This window comes from Ceratosolen solmsi, unplaced genomic scaffold (assembly GCF_000503995.2).
Source record: "Ceratosolen solmsi marchali unplaced genomic scaffold, CerSol_1.0 scaffold13, whole genome shotgun sequence".
Taxonomy (NCBI): domain Eukaryota; kingdom Metazoa; phylum Arthropoda; class Insecta; order Hymenoptera; family Agaonidae; genus Ceratosolen; species Ceratosolen solmsi.
The window spans coordinates 3,277,099-3,296,295 of NW_011948418.1; the positions used below are offsets into that span (position 1 = coordinate 3,277,099).

The following is a 19,197-nucleotide window of genomic DNA, read 5'->3' on the forward strand; positions in this document are numbered from 1 at the left end:
ATATATTTAAAATTTTATATTATAATACTAATAAAATATTCGATTAAAATAAATGCATATTGTTTATTACAATATTTTAATTTTCAATTTGGAATGAATTAGAAAAAACTCATCAAGTACATTTATTCAGTAATGGTAATCCATGCTAATAATAATAGTATAAAATTAAAATCGGGTTAAGTTTCGGAAAATTTTAGAAACAAAAATGATTTCTTTTGTAAAGCAGGTCCATATGGTAAACATTTGCTAAACGTTATCTATGCAAACTTCTGAACTGGCTCCAGGTATTTTGTTCTCTGATGGCTCTAATTGGATGCAAAACCGCAGATTTACAATGCGGCATTTGAAGACCTTCGGCTTCAGTTACAAAGTGATGTCCCAACAACTTGACATCGAATCGCAGGGCCTAATCGAGTTCCTTAGTCAGCAGAGTAAAGCTGGTCCAGTTTCTATGCAGAAAGCTTTCGACGTAGCCGTATTAAATATGCTTTGGACGACTTTTGCTGGCCACAGATTTGAGTACAACGATAAAAAGTGTAAAGAGTTATTATGGATCGTTCACGAGGTTTTCAGGTAAATATTCATTACAAAAAATGGAAATTAAAATTTTTTGTTTTTTATTTTATCTATATAACTTGTGTAATATTGTACTTAATTACTAAAAATAAGCCTATAATTCAATTTGTATAGGGTAAATGATATGCTAGGTGGATTAATGTCGCACCTTCCATTCCTGCGCTTCTTTATACCAAAACTCTTAGGTTACAACGATCTTGTTACGATGCTTGATCGACTCTGGAGTTTCTTTAACGATGAAATTGACAATCATATGGCTAACCTTCCACAAGATGATCCACGCGACCTGATCGATAGATATCTCATGGAAATTAAAAAAGGGACTAATGAAGAGGCAACTAAAGAAGAGATAAATTTCGACCGTAAGTATATAATATCCTGTTATTTAGTAAATAAATATAGTCAATAAATAAAATAAATGTATATTGCTTATCGATGAAACTATGAAATAATTGATGCCGAATAATCAATTAGAAATAATAATTTTTAATTATATAGCTTGTATAATCGTAGTTTTCTCAAGATTATATGTTTAATATTAAAAGCATGTGCATATATGTGCATAAATATTCATCATAACAGATATTATATGTATATATATTATAATAAAATTTATTTTAATAATACTTTACAGATTATAATAATAAAAGGTTTTACAAACTTTTTATGTATATATATATATATATATATATTAATACATATAATTGAATACTAAGGTAATTTGGTCGAATTATAACTTATAATCAGTATAATAATCTCAAAATTTTATGCACAAAATTTGCTTATGCCTATCAAGATATTTAAGTTAAAATATATTTGAAAATACTTGAAGGGGAAAATTTATTGGTCCTGTGTTTGGACCTATTTCTCGCTGGTTCGAAGACAACGAGCGACACGTTGGCATGGATAATTGCTTACATAGCACTGAATCCACAATGGCAAAAGGAATTACAGGATGAATTGAATAAAGTCGTAGGTAGAGATAGATCACCAACATTGGCAGATATGAAAAATCTGCCATTCATAGAGGCTTTTATTGCCGAGGTACATATATTAATATATTTTCCTATTAAATTTGATACTAATCTCTTAGTCATTACAATGCAATTCATTTTTGTATCTATCTTTATGTATATTTAAGCAATTTAAATAAAGCATTAATTTAATTATTGAATTATCCATAAAAATTTATATAAATATATCTATGCCTATCACTAAATAAATAGTCATATATAGTTTAAATTACTAAATAATTTCAATTATTTTCAAATTTGGAAAAACGTGAATTTGGTTTATTAATATTATTATTATTTTTATTAAAAATAATTCATTATTTTTGTAAGATACAAAGATATTTAGAATTAGCGCCGTTGGGATTGCCGCACAGAGCCATGAAAGATATATCTTTAAATGGATATTTAATTCCCGAGGTAATGCATTAAACAGTATTACTTTCTTTTTTGAAATTATATACTAGATTATTCGATAGTAAACTGAAAACGATAATATATTTTATTCTGTTAAGGATACCGTTATTTTATTAAATTTTCGTACTGCTCATAATGATAAATCTTATTGGAAGAATCCAGAAGAATTTGATCCACAAAGGTTTTTAAACGATCAAGGAAAATTTCAACAAAATAATGCTTTTATACCATTTGGACTTGGTAATAAAATTAATTTGAATTATTTAAACTATTATTTTAACTATATTTATATTCGATTGTTATTTTTAATAAAATAATTTGATAATTTTCAATTAAATTTTATAATTTTTATTCATAAAAAAAAAAAAAAAAAAAAAAAAAAAAAAAATTATAATATAATTGTACATGAATAATTGACATCAAAATTATTTTCTTCTCTATAACCAACATATTTTTTATACCTATTGTAAATAAATTATGTATTTTTATTAAATTATAAGAAGAAACTGCGATGTAAAATTATTTGACATTATGCCTTTGCAAATAGTGAAAATACAAAGGCAAATTACTTTTAAATGAATATTATGGATGGTATTGAAGCACAAAAAAGTAATAATACTAAAAAAATAATAATATTTATAGTAAACAGTGTGTTAATTATGTCATACAATATAATAAAATTTAATATAATATTTACATTTTTCTTAATTTTAAGTAACTTATTACTAAGTATATATTTTTAATTAAAAAATATTAATTAATTTCTTTTTTTTTAATATTCATTAAAAAATTTAACTAATATGTAAAAGTAATAATTTGTATTGTTGTATTAGAATTTTTTCCAACGTAAATGCATTTCTAAATATTTTAGGTAAAAGACGATGTCTTGGCGAGAATTTAGCGCGCTCGACACTTTTTGTTTATTTCACCAACATTCTGCATCACTTTGACTTTGAAATTGATGAAAAATACGCTAAGCCCGATATCAACGGTTTCGATGGATTTGTCGTATCGCCCAAGCCTTTTTATCTCAAGCTAACAAAAAGAACACAATAAATAAATAAATAATAATGGATTAGCTATTTCAAATATTGAAAAGTATTGACGCAGAATACTTGGCTCATAGATTTGAAACTATTATGGAAATATTACGATAATGCCTGACATAAATTTGAAAATTAGCTTCTTGTAATTAATTGCTTTATTTGTTAGTTATTACAAATGAACTGTTCATGCGATTAAATTAGGACGGAGATAAATATGATTTTTTTTAATTTTTCTCTTTAAATGGCACGAAAGTTAAGTTTTAATTAACTTTAATTAAATTTACTTTACTTTAATTTTTTATAATGATACATATAATTTAGAATGGTAATTTTTCTATAATTAACAATATTTGGAACAAAAATTGCTTTTCAGTATAAAAAGACAAAATTAAACATTAAAATTGGAAATGAAAAAGTATTATCTCGAAGTATATTGTAAATAATTTTTGTTACTATTGCTTGACTAATCATATCAACTTTACATTACCTTATTTTATTTCATACTGAAATGTTAAAAAAATATTAAAATATTTTTACTTTTTACTATCGCGTTTTTTCATGTACACATTCATTTGACAATTATGAAAGTTCGCACACTAATTAATACCAGAAATATAAAATGTAGAAATATAAAATATAATTTCTCATAAACAGCATTACTACAATTTGATTTTATCATTCGGGTAATTTAATTGATTTTATGAATGATTTTAGGATCCATTTTATAACAAAATAGTTTTATTAAAAAAAATATTATTACTTGAAATTCATGGAAATATATATTAAAAAATAAGGCTTTATAATTTATATATTAATCTTATGAAGTTGGAATATTTGCAACAACTGTTTAAAAATATTATAAAATTAAAAATAATTATTTTTAATAATAACCGTTTTAATAAAACAAACAATGTAAATATTTTTAATTGACAACACATACAACTGTAACACTGAATAAATATAATACAATAAACTAAAATACTGACTATATTATTTCATTATTCATTATTTTAACGTATGAAATCTTAACGATCATTCTTTAGCTTTAAGAATTCTTAATACCTATAGAAAAATAATAATGTTCAACAAATAAATTTTTTATTTCATTTTTATTTCAATAATATTAACAAGGATCAGCTAATAAAAATAATTATATCAATCGGTTAAGCTATATACCGAGAAATTTTGTTGTATATCTTACTGTAGATCTAATTGAAAATCAATAAAAGACTAAAGGAGATAAACTTTATAGTCATAATTTATTTTAAAGCTTAGATAGTATAAAATTATTGACTAAAACTTATTTCGTATTTAATACTTGTATATTTAATACTGTAAAGATCATGATTTCCCATCTTTAATAAATGCATTATAAATAATTTTTAAAATTACAATTTGATATTGAAAATGGTATTTATAATATGTAAATACTTCAATATTACATATATATATATATATATATATATATATATATAAGATTTAATAAAATTATTTTGGCAACTGAATATTTCATATGGAAATTTTACTTACAATAAATAAAAATGAAAATAAATTTGCAATTTATAGACTTATATTATTTTTCTCAAAAGTTTATGTCATATCTAGGCAGTCATAATCTTACATTTTTATATAGCTTTATTTAATTTAATTTACAAGTTGTTGTATACATATTCTAATTATTTATAAGATCAGCATTGCTGTACACTTTTATTTCGATCTTATCTTTTAATACGAAAATCCTCAATTGGGTATGACAGTTTGAGTTCTAGGTACTAAAAGTACATTGTAGGGTTTTGGTGACATTGTCAAGCCCATTTTAATTTGCATACTTGGCGGTTTCTCATCTGGAACTGGTAGCAGCTTGTAACGTTGCATTATTCCAGTAAAAAGCAAAAATAGCGCCGTCTTTGCTAGAGAAATACCAGGACACTGACGCTTTCCTAAATAAAACAAATTACAAGCAAATTGCAATGATTTCAGGATTTTTATTCAGTGCCTTGCTACACCCGTATTCTAATCAAATTTATTCTATCTTAAAATTTGTTATTTATATAATAATTTGTTTAATTAAGAATTTATGTCTTCGATTTAAAAAATAACTCAAATAAAGGGTTTGGCATTAATTAATTTCTTATTTTCATTGTCATTTTAATTCTCTGTTAAATTTTTAATTTAATTTTTATCATATTATTATTATTATTAAGATGAGAGCAAAATTTGTTTCAATTGATTAATATTCGATAAACATTTATGAAAATTCCTCTAAATATATTTTTAATGTATGATTATTTAAATTTAATAACGTGGAAATTATTTTTTATAATTTTATACAATTATTAATTAATTCTTGTTTTCATAAAATATATAATCTCTAAAAATAGATCAATGTTTTATATAAAAATTATTGTAAAACATAATTTCCAAGGTATTGCGTTATAAATATTTCTAGCACTTATACAAAATAATTTGCATAATTATTATGTGTAAATTCAGTTTACAAATAATGCGATAATTTTTTACGAGTTTTATAGACAATATTTAATGTTTATAAAACTAATATTATGAAATATTAAAATTATTATAGTAAAATATTATATAAAAAAATTATTCAATAAATCAATGTACACATTAATAACTACATAATTTGTTTCATAAATAACATTATTATAATTGTTGTTAAAAATAATAGTTAAAAATAATCTATATAAATTAAAATAGCTTTCTATTGCAATTTTTCTTATTACTTATACTTCAAATATATATTTAGATGAGCTTTATAGATTTTCAGTTTTTCTAAATCAATGATTGTTTATAATAATTTTTATAATTTTATATAAAAGTGGATAAAATTGTATTGGATTGAACTCTTTATACTATTCGTAAATAAATACTCGTACAATAATAATACTGGAGCAGTTTTTCAAAAATCTTTGTTAATTATTATGTTTTAGAACTCAAAAGTGTCTCAATTCACCAAAATTATAAAGCTTACAATCTTTTTGCTGTTCGTTTATAGCAGGAGAGTGAAATTTATAAGTATTTAAAATGTATTCTCGATAGGGTATATTTCGCTATATGAAATATTTAAAATCTTCGAAATTTTTATACCACCCTGATTGGGTCTCTTACCTTTTCCGAAAAACAGTAGATTGGCATCTCGAACGATTGCTCCCTCCATGAGGAATCGTTCGGGTTTAAAACTGTAGGGTTCCGGGTATAGTTTCGGATCTGCATGAATTGAATGCAGATTCATAAGAACGAAGCTGTCCTTTGGTATATCGTAGTCGAGAAGTTTTGTGTCCTGTAATACTCGTCTTGGTCCAATTATAGGCACAACCGGTACTAACCTTTGACTTTCAAATATTATTGCCTGTGTATATGGCATTCTGAAACAAAATATTTTCCATAAAAATAATCGAATTACAATTTGTCTTACCTCTCAGTAACTGAATAACTTTTGTTTACCACCTTTGAATATCAAATTGGCCTTTGCATAAAAACATTCGACGCGTAATGTTATAGCTATGAAAAATTAATTTGTTCTAATAAAAAAAAAAATAATAGGAAATCCTATATTAAATATTATATAAACAATGCACTGTTATTAGAAACATTTGTATACTTAATTTACTATTGGCGCTAGAATTGTTGTTCTTTTATCCGATTTAATGTACCCTATAGTATGAAATATCGAATAGATAAACGTTTAATTAAAAAAAAAAAAAAAAAAAAAAAGATTCACGTATAATCGTCTTCTATATCATTAAAAAGTACGAGAAAAATCTTTCTCACGAAGAAAGTTATCGTCCACTTAGTGAAGATAGTTCGCATTAGATATAGATGTGTAGATGCATATGTAACTATAGAAAGCTGCGCTTTTACTCTCCTGCATACTTGTGTAACTAGCAATCTGCTAGGAGATATTACGATAAATACCTAGTATCCTGAATTTTTACGTGTAGACCTTGGAATAGTAACCGATGTAACACTTTTATGAATTTTATGATTGGACGTATAAAGTTATGTGAATGATTGAAGCGTTCAAACTTATAACCCATTTTACCAACGTATTAGTTAAAATAATATTTATTAAAAATTATAATAAAAAAGTAAATTTATATTATCTTATATGAAAATATTTTAATTGAAAATAAAATAATGTTTTGAATTTAAAAATGTAAATACGTATAGATTTATCATATTACGTATAATTTACGATCTTAATTTCATAGATATAATAAAAATATAAAAATTTCATATATATATATATATATATAATAAAAAAATTAAATCTAATTAAAATATTTAGTTAACAAACTGATTTTTGTTCAATAATATACAATAGAATTTACTTTGATTTATCATTGGAATCCGGAAGCTTTTCTTGCCCTATCACTCGATCGATTTCTTCATGAAGTAATTTCTGTGCATCTTGATTAATTAACATATTAAGAAATAGAAAATCCAATGTGGTGGCTGTAATATTAAGTCCTGCTAGAAGAATATCTACAAGTATGATCACCAGCTGATCCTCTAAAACAAATAAACAATACATAAGTGATTATTCATATTAGAATACATTATGTAAAATTATGTTAAATTAATTTGAAGTGCATATTTTATCATTGATTTTTATTTATTTTTTTTTATAAATTATTTATGTTTACTTATTAAATTTTAAGATACATACATAAAGTATCGATTTATTATTTTTAACTTCAATTTCAAAGTTTAATTTATAATTAATATTTATATTGTAGATATATATAGAACTTTCTTAAACATTGTACAATTGAATAAATATAAAATTCAATACTTGAGTACTCAAACTTGAATTCTCAACAAGTCGTATAATTATACATTTAAATTGTAAACATTGTAGTTATTTATAAACAGCAAAGATAATGATATAGGGTTATATCAATGAAAATTAAAATTCATTTATTCTTATTATAATGATACTAAAAAATTGATTTTTACTTTTGCAAAGGCAAAAGACATATTATATTAATTTCAACCTTACTTCGTGAAATATAAATATTATATCTATTAATAAATAGCGCTTCACTTTATTACTTATATATATATATATATATATATATATATATATATTTAAATAGTAGAAAATTATTGTTGTATTATACCGTCAAAACCAGCTTCCGGGCCCTTTCCCGTATACATTTCGTTTAAAAACATATCTATTAAATCAGCCTCACTTCCTGGCACGTAGTTTTTTTTATGTTCTTCAATAGTTTCCTAATATAATAAAATTCATTAAAATCTTGAAAAATAATATTCCAAATGATAAAAAAAATTAAACAATATAATTTATAAATATCTCCTTTTATTCGGAAAATATTTATTGGAATTCATTTTCGTTAAACTAAACTAATTGGTCGTCCTCTTAACAATTTTAAATAATCTAATTTTTTTTTTTTTTTTTTATTTGCATGCCTATATTTTAGTTACATTCATGAATTTATGAAAGATTGTGAATTTTTATTAATGTTTATTGGCTTGAAAACTACGATATTCTTCGTCATGGCAATGAGTGTCGAGGGAAAAGTAGAAGTCCATTTGAATAAAATTCTAATTGCCTGAGATTATACCTGAGAAAATACTTGTAATTTATTTAGAACTTTCTTACTTACGTCATTAATCGTTAATTATTTATTATATTTATTATACAGACGTAAATGCGTTTTTTTTTTACTTTATAATAAAATCCATATCTCAGATTTAAATAATTCTTTAAAAGATAAATAAATAAAGATTTTTTCAATTAAGACTAAAAAACTGCAGTCTCTCATGAACTATGTCTGTAATATATTATAAACTAAAATTAAATTAATTTTTTTTAATAGACTACACATCCGAACGGAAATATGAACTTGTATACATATCATTTTTATATCAAAACGCTATATCCAAGTTTTGATTGGAATTTTACTTTGAAATATCTTTACATTCTCGTAAGTGCTGGTATTTGTAATGAAAGATTGAAAATTACTTGTAATCTGCGTATGAAAGTGAAATGAAACTTTCGTGTTTGATGTTTCTTCTGTTTTGTAGCCTATAAAAGTCGTATATAACAAGTCTTTATGTAATAATAAAAGAAATTATCGTACCATAAGAATTGCTTTGAATTCATTATTAATGGTAACAAGAAGATTGTAGCCCGAATATTCGGGCGCGATATGACGAATCCACGGGTAAGCCGAAAGGACACCACCGGTCATATCAAAAGCTTGTGCTCGTCTTTCCATTAGATCGATAAAATACTGTAATCTAAGCATAAATTAAAAGCGTTGAGTATTTCAAGCTGGTAAGTACTCGGTTTACTTATATTCTTGATAATATAATCACAATCATTAATAAACATTTCATCGTTATTATTAAGATTTTAAAAATAAAATTAAAAAATTCATTGTAAAGTTTGGCTTGTGAAACCAAAGTGAAATTTTATTAATTTTTTATAAATGAAATGGTATTGTATCTTTATCAGATAGCGAGTGAAGCATTTAAGTTTAAGGATTTTATAAATTCAATAAACCCTAATTATTATAATAATATGTTATTCTACATTTTTTTTTATTTATATTGAAAATAATTAATTTTTTTTTTTTCGTATAAATTTGTATAAATTATCTATAAGCGTTTATGCAATAGATAAAGATATGTTATGCTTTATTATTATCGACATTTTCCCGAAAAAGAACAATTTTCATGTACATACTTGTTCTTGTTGAATCTTTTGCCTGCTGCAAAAATCCAAAGAACATTCATAATGACAGGAACGATGATTGGTTTCATAGTTCGCACACCACCATCTTTGATATCATTAATAACAATAAGAATCTCTTCTTTGATGGAATCGGTCATTTCACGACGTGCAAATCCAATTGCTTTCATACTTTTTACAAACCAGTTTCGTATATCTCTCCAGTCTTGCCCGTCGTTCATCGTTAAGCCTTGATAATTAAAAATTAATACATGTTAAGCAATAAAATAAAAAATATAAAATCAATAGTGAAAAATAATAATCTTCTTATACAATTGAGCAAATATTATTTATATCTATCCATTTGAAGGATATTATATACAACTTTTTATAATGAATTTATCATTGAATTGTAATTTAGTTTAGATAAATATCAATATTGAGGAAAAGAATAGCTTGTATAAACATTTAATGTTAATTCGATTTGTGCTAATCTTACCATTATTCACTGGATTGCATTAAATTAAGAATATATATATATATATATTTTCATATTTCTGATTCGATTAATTTTATGAAAATTTATACAGACATTGAATTGCACGTATTTCTGAGGGAGATAAAAACTGAAAAAAATGAAATCTTAATTTGCACTGCAAATTGTATAAATGATATTGTTATGTACTTGAATTAACTATGTAATTACGATGATTGAAAAACACTGTGAGCCCGAATAGGTTTTTTTTTTTTGAAAGATTTTAATATTATCATCACTTATGAATATTGGCACACTTGGCACAATCAACCACCAAAAATCTTACCAAAAATCTTACCTTTTTTCTTGCCCATATTTCGCAACTGTATAAAATAATTCCATGGCCGACCGTCATACTCCTCGGCACTCAAGACAGCATTAATGCATTCGCTACCAGAAACTACTATTGTATTACTACTGCCGAGTCTCAGTGCAATTATTGGGCTTTCATAGCGCCTCGATAACTCCAATAACGCCTCGCGTTGGCCACCCAATTTCTTACTTAACTCCCGTAACTCTTTCATGTTTCCGATGAATGGCCATGGAAATGGTCCTGAAAAATAGTCGATTTTCATTTCCTCTGGATAGCTACGAATTGTGAAAGGTAGGTGATTTGAGAAAAGTCTTTCTTTAGATTGACACACTTTATAGAAGAGGTAGTGGTAGTTTTTTAATGTTTTGATAAGTTGTCTAATGGGAGGTAGCATTACTACAATTTAAATCATTGATGTGTCATTTTTAAACTTATTTAAACAATATTATTCAATAGTAAAAGAAAATTATTTTCGTTTTTTTAACTTTAAGTGTTTCATTTTTTAGAAATTTGATTTAAATATAATTAATATTTTATATACGAGTAAATGTGCATTAAACATTTTTTCTTTCTTGAATATAAGCGAATATATTTTATAATAGATTAAAAATAGTATTTAAGTAGTTTTTAGACACAATTACAACATCAAGTCCAATTATTTTGTAGTAATAGTTATATAGAAGAATGATTATTTAAATAATTATATATAAATGGTAACAATAATTGTCGAAGTTCTTGGAATAATAAATAATTTTTGCACTATAATTTTTCTATTAATTATTAAAATAAATATTTTTAAAAATTTTAATAAAACTTATCCTGAAGCGGTTAAGTTGCCATTATGTATGGAAACATGTCTGAACAAGGGATACTACAAAATTATGTGCAACTGATATCTTATAATAGTTGAACATTTAAATAAAAATATTAAATTATAACATAAATAAACGAGCAAATAATGTATTATAACGAATGTTTTAAGAATGCGGTACCGAATGTTCAGAATTTTCAATTTATACAAAATCGTTCTGTAAAGTGCATTTCGTTACTCAGATTCTATAAATCAAAAATTAAACTAATAATTTCTAAAATATTCTCCTCCTGTGCTTTTGATTCCGTAAAATATTAAATTGTACATTGAATAGTATTTGAATACTCAATTTATTGATTTTACGAATTTAAAATATATTTCAATCTTATCGAATATCAATCAATTTATCGACGATACAAAAGAAATTTAAATTTATTTTAATCTCATATTTTAAATTCTATATAGACATTCCACTATTTGTTTTAACTCTTATCGAATAAACTTTTTTAAATTTGTCTTTATACAAAACTTTAATTCATTGAAATTTAAAATTTTAATTGATAAAATTACGAATGAAAATTATTTATCTGTAAAACCATTATATATATATATATATGTGTGTGTGTGTGTGTGTGTGTGTGTGTGTGTGTGTGTGTGTGTGTGTGTGTGTGTGTGTGTGTGTGTGTGTGTGTGTGCGTGTTTTATTTGACATAATTTGTGTAATATAAATAGAATTTAAATAAAAATAAACTTTTTATTTACAAATTTCAAATATTTTGTTTTAGAATGAGCAACATTTATTTACACGAGCTAATTAATTTATAAAATATTATTTATGCAATGTTTGTTTGAAAATTTAAAAGATCAAAAAATTATTATTAATATAATAAATATTCATAATTATATTTTTAAAATACATTTATTACACATACCAGTTACGTCATTTAAAAAAATTGAGTAAAAATATTTTTAGTACACTACAGCTTTTATCATCCTAGTACGCAAAACTTTTTATCTTAATTCCATCAAAAAAAAAAAAAAAAAAAAAAAAAAAAAAAAAAAATATATATATATTAGCATACACTTATTTAAAATTAAAAATAGAGTGAAAAAAAATAGCCGTGAATAATTACATAACTTTTTAACCTGAAAAAAGCGTAATGTAGAATGTAAACGGATAGAATTTAATCGAAATTCATCATTCGTTGCATATATTCGGCAGTAAAAAAAAATTCAATGAATATAGAAGAGTAAGATAGTTGTAATAGATTATATGAATATTTCATTATTTCTAAATGCAAATGGTATACATAAAAAAAGTTTCAATATATGTATCAACTCTTTGTAATTATGTATAAAATCGATATTTGAATGACTCATTGGTAATCTACGGACGATAGACAATTGAACAACTTTAAATAATACAAACAAACAAAAATGATGATTCGTAACAGAATAAATACTCATTTTATCATCGTTGTTATAATTTTTATATTATTTAATGAAAGCTATAGTTAAATATTTCAGACTAAGTAGACAAATATATTTATAGATAGATAAATTGAAGAACAATTTAAAATTATAAGTTTCATTATTAAATTATTTGAACTATAATAGTCAAATAAAATTTTCAGGAAATAATAAAATATATTATTATATTGTTAAAAAACGAAATTAGTTAATTTTTATTAACGTATTCATTATTTATAATAAGTTATAAATTGAAAAAGACAATACATAATCTTAAAACCATATTATGTTTTACTTTGTTTTAATGTTAGCATTATTTTTAACGAATTTTATTTAATGAATATTAAATTAATAATAAAATTTTCTATTATATTTCAACAAGTTGTAAAACAATTTCGTGTTAATATTGTGGTAAATAATCTTTAAAGTAATAAAATATCCTACATATAAATCTAAACATGTAAACTAGGAAAATTCAACTGACAAAAGATATTTTTTAAGACATAATTCATTATAAAATATTGAATACAATTGTGAGTTCGCGTAACGAAGACTGCATTTAACATTATAAAAATTAAAGTCTGATATGTGCTTTGCATTTTAACATTTTGTTTCTTATGTATGTACAATAGCAACTATTTCTCCAGTTTATTTCATTGAAAATCATAGGGAAACTATTCTATTAATTCTGTTATTCAACATTTTCGATAACTAAGATACGTTACGTTCGATGAAAAACATTATTTTCCAAATCAATATTATGGTCTTGAATCCTAACTATATATTTTCGATAACATAAAAGGAGATATAAATACAATAATTATTATAAAAATACATTGAATTTTAAATATAATGAATTAAATATAATGAATTTCATATATACTGAACTAATAGCTAAACATTTAATTTTTAATGTTGTACTTAGGAGATCTATCAGTTGTATTTTAATAACAAAATTAATATTATATTTTATCTATTCAAATGTAGATTAAAATTTATAAAACGCAATTTTACCTCCATAAAAGTAAAATATTCTATTTGAATATTATTTTGTTACGAATTAAAGAAATTTATTAAAAAAAAAAAAAAAAAAAAAAAAAAAAAATTTTTTTAATGAAGTTTTTGTAAATAAAACACCACAAGGCCTAAATCTATATAAATGAGTGTGAGTAAATATAAATATATGGTTCTTTTTTAAACAATTATTATATGAAAAAATTTTGCCGATAATATTTTAATATGTAAAGAAAGTTTTTCTATTATTATTACATTATAAAAATTTCGAATAAAAATACTATTGCATTCTAATTGCAAATAATATATCGATCATCGACAAAGCAGAAATTAAATTTTATCCAAGGAAGTTATATTTTTATTAATGATATAAAATTAATTTTCTTCTAATTTTGTATATTAACAAAAATTTTAAAATTCGTATTTTAGATAAATATATTTATGTTTTATTTAAAGCTTTTTTATTCAGACTCTTCAATTATACCAGAACAAAATAAAGAAAATCAAATTCAAAATCCAACAAGAATGAAAAAATATGACGAAGACAATTGAAAGATACAAATAAACATGTCTTAAAAGAGTATTAAATTAAGAACCGACAAGTATGTTCGTAAGTTGCAATAGTTACATTCATGACTTTCAAAGGCCAATTGTATTTGAACTTTGAGGTTTTGAGCACAAGTTAATTGCTCTTAATTGCAGTTGAAATTGTCCCTCCTTCACTTTTTGAGGATTTACTTTTGTAATTATTAAATATGAAAAGAAAAAAAAAACATGTCTTGCCTATAATTATAAAAACAATATATTTTCATTATGTAGTTACATAAGTTTTTAGTGTTAGTCATTGCATTTAATTTTTCATGAATTATTTTTGCATAAATGCTATTATAAATAATTATATATATATATATATATATATATATATATGTAGTATATAATATAGTAACTTTGATATTACATTAGTAATATACAAAATTTAAGTATGTCTCTTTTTTACGAAAAATGTATTTGTGCGCTATAATTATTAAAAATAAAATTCTAATGTTTACGTTACTTTTATGTTGAAAAATACAAGTTATAATATAGAAAATATGTTTTATTGTAATATATATATATATATATATATATATATATATATATATATTCGCCTAGTTCGTAGTTCGTATGATTTTACTTTTTATTTGTTCCGTTTAAAAATGGATTGATATTAATTATAAACGTATTAATTAAACGTTGATATTAATTTTAATCAAATTTTTTAACACTATTATTATCAATAATTTTTAAAAATAAATTATCTAAAATAAATATGATCCACTGCAAATTATATATAATGAAGTAAGTATTCAAGAATAGTATTCAAAATCAATATTAATTTATGAAAAATTTTTTACATTATATGATAGGATAATGACAAATGATTTTAAATTAATTATATAAACTAATTTTATTCTATACATTTGCTTATACATAAAATTATTAGTGAATTATTATGACATTATCGGTGCAATAATTCATTTCTCTCTAAATCTTCAACAATACTAGAATATTCTCTTACATGATATTAAAAATAATTGTACATTGATAATTTACTTTAAAATAATATATTAGTGATACAAGAATTTTCGTCTATTGCTATATTTCAAATCGTTTCATTACTCAACACAATTTCTGTACGTCATATTTTATTAGAATATCTAATACGTCTTAGATAATATCAAATAAATATATGGCTTAGTTTATCTACTAAAAATTTATACTTATACTAACGGTTTTTCTTTTATTTTTTTTATCATTTACAAATACGTCTTCATACAATTTTAATTATTGAAATAAAAAAATAATTTGTAATTTTGAAATATTGACATTAAAAAAATACATAATTTATATTTATATTTAGTTAAAATTTAAAAGTGAATTATAGTTCAGAGGCTTAACTCTCCACCTTATAATGCCTTAGTGCGTAATCGCAATGATATCTAAATCATTTTTACTTGCTTGAAATAATACGAATTAATATAGATAAACATAAAACAAAATAATATTTTCAACGTATCGATTGTATTTATCGATATATATTTATTGAATTAAAATTCAAGGTTTTCCAAGATATATAATATTATGTGCATATTAAGACATTTTTAAGGATAGTTTTTGAATTCCGATAAAATTAATAAGAACCATTTTAAGCAATAGTAATCATTAATTAGTTGGTCGGTATACAAATTTGAATTTACGCCCCCGAGAACTTACGTCATTTATAAGTCATTAATCGAATATATGTGACATATTAATTTAAGAATAGAAAAGAATAAAAAAATTTCGAAAATCAGAAACATTCATAATAGCACTTCACGCTTAATGCTATTTTTAGAGGATAGGAGAAGTGGATAGAACGGTCACGTTTCTAGTTTCTTTCTTAAAAGTATTTAGAAGGAAGCAATCATGCATTCAATTTTATTTAATGACTTAAACTTCATAACGAAGTATAGGGAAATTTGAACCTTTAATTTATAGATTAGCTCATTTATGAGCAGGAATTGACATTATATTTACATTTTATATAATAATAATATATGAATTATTTTATAAACTTTAATTATTTTGAAACACTGTGTTTACAGTTATTCCAATAAATATGTAAAATAATTCCAGCTTACATATGAAATTCTAATCCTACGTTATTAAAAGATAAATAGACACACGCATACACACACACATATATACATATATATATATATATATATATCTTTTATTAGTGTCTAGAAAATTGCTGCCAATACATAGAAATGGTATACAGAAAATGTTAATGTTGAAAACTAAAATTGCAAAATAACCTTTTAAAACAAATTAAACTGACGGTTATACTACAAAATATATTTTTTAAAAATTACAAAAAATTTTAATTTAAAATTATGATTAATGTCGCATCGAAAATGGTCGATATTTATTTTCAATCAAACAAATAGTTAAAATAATTACAAACTAATGCGTAATTGAAAGAGATAATTAGCTTATCTTAAAAACTATTAGATATTTTCGTTTTATTAAATATAAAATTATCACCAGATAATATTTTCTACCTCATCGTTATTTATTTCCAATTCACTAATATTAGCTGAAATAGATCCATAAAATGTCAATGATCATTGAACTCACCCGGTGGGTATCTTTTCTGGTGCGACTTTTCGCGCGCAAATTCAGTGATAATAAGGCCGACGATAATCAGCAGTAGCAACAACTCGATTGCTATCATTTTGGCAGCACTCGCCTACCCGCGCGTACGTTAAATTCAACGATAAAAAGCCAAGAATAGAATAAAAAGGGATATCGAGAGGGAGAGAGGAGAGAGAGAGAGAGAGAGAGAGAACGAAGGGCTCGATAATGAGCGCGCGCTTGGCACCGTCAGTGATCGCGCACGTAATCACAGTTCACTTCTCTTTCAATCTACGACACAATTCTATTGTTATGACGTGATAAGCATTCACGAACAACTGAGCTCCCACACACTTGTCAAGTGAATAAAGGCGTCGCGTGTAGTAACAGCGAGGCCTTTTTTTTCTTAATCATTTTTCAAAATGATCAAAGATACGTCAGCGGGCCCCTAAACGTGCCAAAACGAACATTCCCGAATTTCAAGCTCGAGAACCGGCGATTACGTGTCTTTGTCGGTCCAGCTCTCGAACCGTACGCCCAGCTTAATGGACAGAGAGGAACTGAAAGCCCCACGACGAAAACGCGTTGAGAGGGGATTGAGTTTGTGTTCCGAATTTAGGCAAAGGGAATTTAGCTATCGAGCCAGGGATCTTGCTGACCTCATCTTTGGCGGTAGTTTTCGAGAATTACATCTTACGTGCCTTGGCATCTGAAAACCATAATTATTATTGTTTCCTAATTCAATTAGTCTTAACTTTCTCGTTCTTGCATTGTAAAGCTAATAAGTAGCCGTGAGATGGCTACTTCGATCCTTAGTTTTATGTATTATTTTTTATGTAGTATTATTTTCCTTAAGTTTAGAAAAACTTATGCAAATACAGTTCGTAGTATGAAAAATATCGATGGATATAAATATCCTTAAATAATAAATTTCGAAAATTATTTGCCAAAAATATTGTGTAAGCACATTTGTTTACTATATGAAATTATTTAATATTTAAGATAATTTAATCGTTTTATCCAATAGCATAAATATTTCAATTTAGTAGTTTTTATAAACTAAAAAACATTGAATGCCTTGAATTGAATGTATCAGCAGTTCTCATAGAGAAGCGAAGTAATTTTCTTTATGCAAAATTTTATGAATTGTTCTAATTTGTTGTTTTCTTTGTTTATTTATCATCTGGAGAGACTAAAGTATTTGTGAATTAAAAAAATCTTAAATTTTTAATGGAAAATATGATATCGAATTGATTTTTTTTTACCGCAAAGGAATCTTTTCATCAAATATCACTTGCTGCTATATATAACAAGAAGGAATTATAAATATGATACTTATGATATGACATATCATTATTACTATTAGTTATATATAAATGAAAAAAACTATATTTCCAATACGAGTTGCATTTTTTTTTTACGAAGAATAAAATTATAATCTTATATTCAATAATATTAGATTACTTGCCAAGTTAATAGAGGATTATGTTTTCATATATGCTAATTTTTAAACACTAAAGACATTATCTTTTAATTTACTTTTATTATGTCAAATAATAAAAATTAAGTACAGTTTGCAAAAAAAAAGAATCGCTATAATAGAAAAATCTTCAGTCACATTAATAAAAAGTGAATTGTTAGTGATTTTTATATTTGATCCTCAAATATAAAATCGAGTGATTAAATGAAGTAAGAATTCAATAGTTTGCATAATATTTGCTATTTATATATTTATCCAAATACTAGGACCAAATGTTTAATTTATCTCCTTGTTATTACAATTTTAATTTAAAGATCTGTAAATTTTAATACAAAGAAATATTATAAATGGATCTTTAAATGCAACGAATATATAACATATTTTCGTTGAATGATAGATTTAGAGATATTTTTTATTTTCTTCAATCACATATGTAATGGATCGCTTACATTCATACAAAATTATAGCCTATTTTCTTCCACCCCCCCCCCATTTTCTTAAAATACAATATATTCGTATAAAATGCTGTATGTGAACATATATTATGAATGTTTGTAAGATTATATCTCATAACAAGTCATTTATTTGTACAATTTTGTCGGAAAGTAATTTTGCAGTAGTTTAAACAGTTATTAGTTTTTAGTATAT

General features: G+C 23.8%; 2 protein-coding genes across 2 annotated transcripts in view; one reads left to right on the forward strand and one right to left on the reverse strand.

Moving 5' to 3' along the window:
* Positions 1-3,134, forward strand: part of LOC105360112 (probable cytochrome P450 303a1) — a 4,441-nt gene extending 1,307 nt beyond the window's left edge. Inside the window, exons 3-8 of the mRNA XM_011496905.1 lie at positions 285-573; positions 691-938; positions 1,409-1,620; positions 1,920-2,006; positions 2,102-2,243; positions 2,875-3,134. Coding sequence (XP_011495207.1) covers positions 285-573; positions 691-938; positions 1,409-1,620; positions 1,920-2,006; positions 2,102-2,243; positions 2,875-3,059 — 1,163 coding nt within the window. The 3' untranslated portion in view covers positions 3,060-3,134. The remainder of the gene's footprint in view (positions 1-284; positions 574-690; positions 939-1,408; positions 1,621-1,919; positions 2,007-2,101; positions 2,244-2,874) is intronic.
* A 1,590-nt stretch (positions 3,135-4,724) lies between these two features.
* On the reverse strand, positions 4,725-17,605 carry LOC105360113 (probable cytochrome P450 305a1). Its single transcript, XM_011496907.1, has 8 exons — positions 17,073-17,605; positions 10,604-10,858; positions 9,786-10,020; positions 9,178-9,337; positions 8,194-8,305; positions 7,402-7,582; positions 6,179-6,435; positions 4,725-4,989 (listed from the first exon to the last, which is right to left on the reverse strand). Exons 1-8 carry the CDS (start codon positions 17,167-17,169, stop codon positions 4,790-4,792), a joined length of 1,497 nt encoding a protein of 498 aa, XP_011495209.1. The 5' UTR covers positions 17,170-17,605; the 3' UTR covers positions 4,725-4,789.
* Between the last annotated feature and the right edge of the window lie 1,592 nt (positions 17,606-19,197).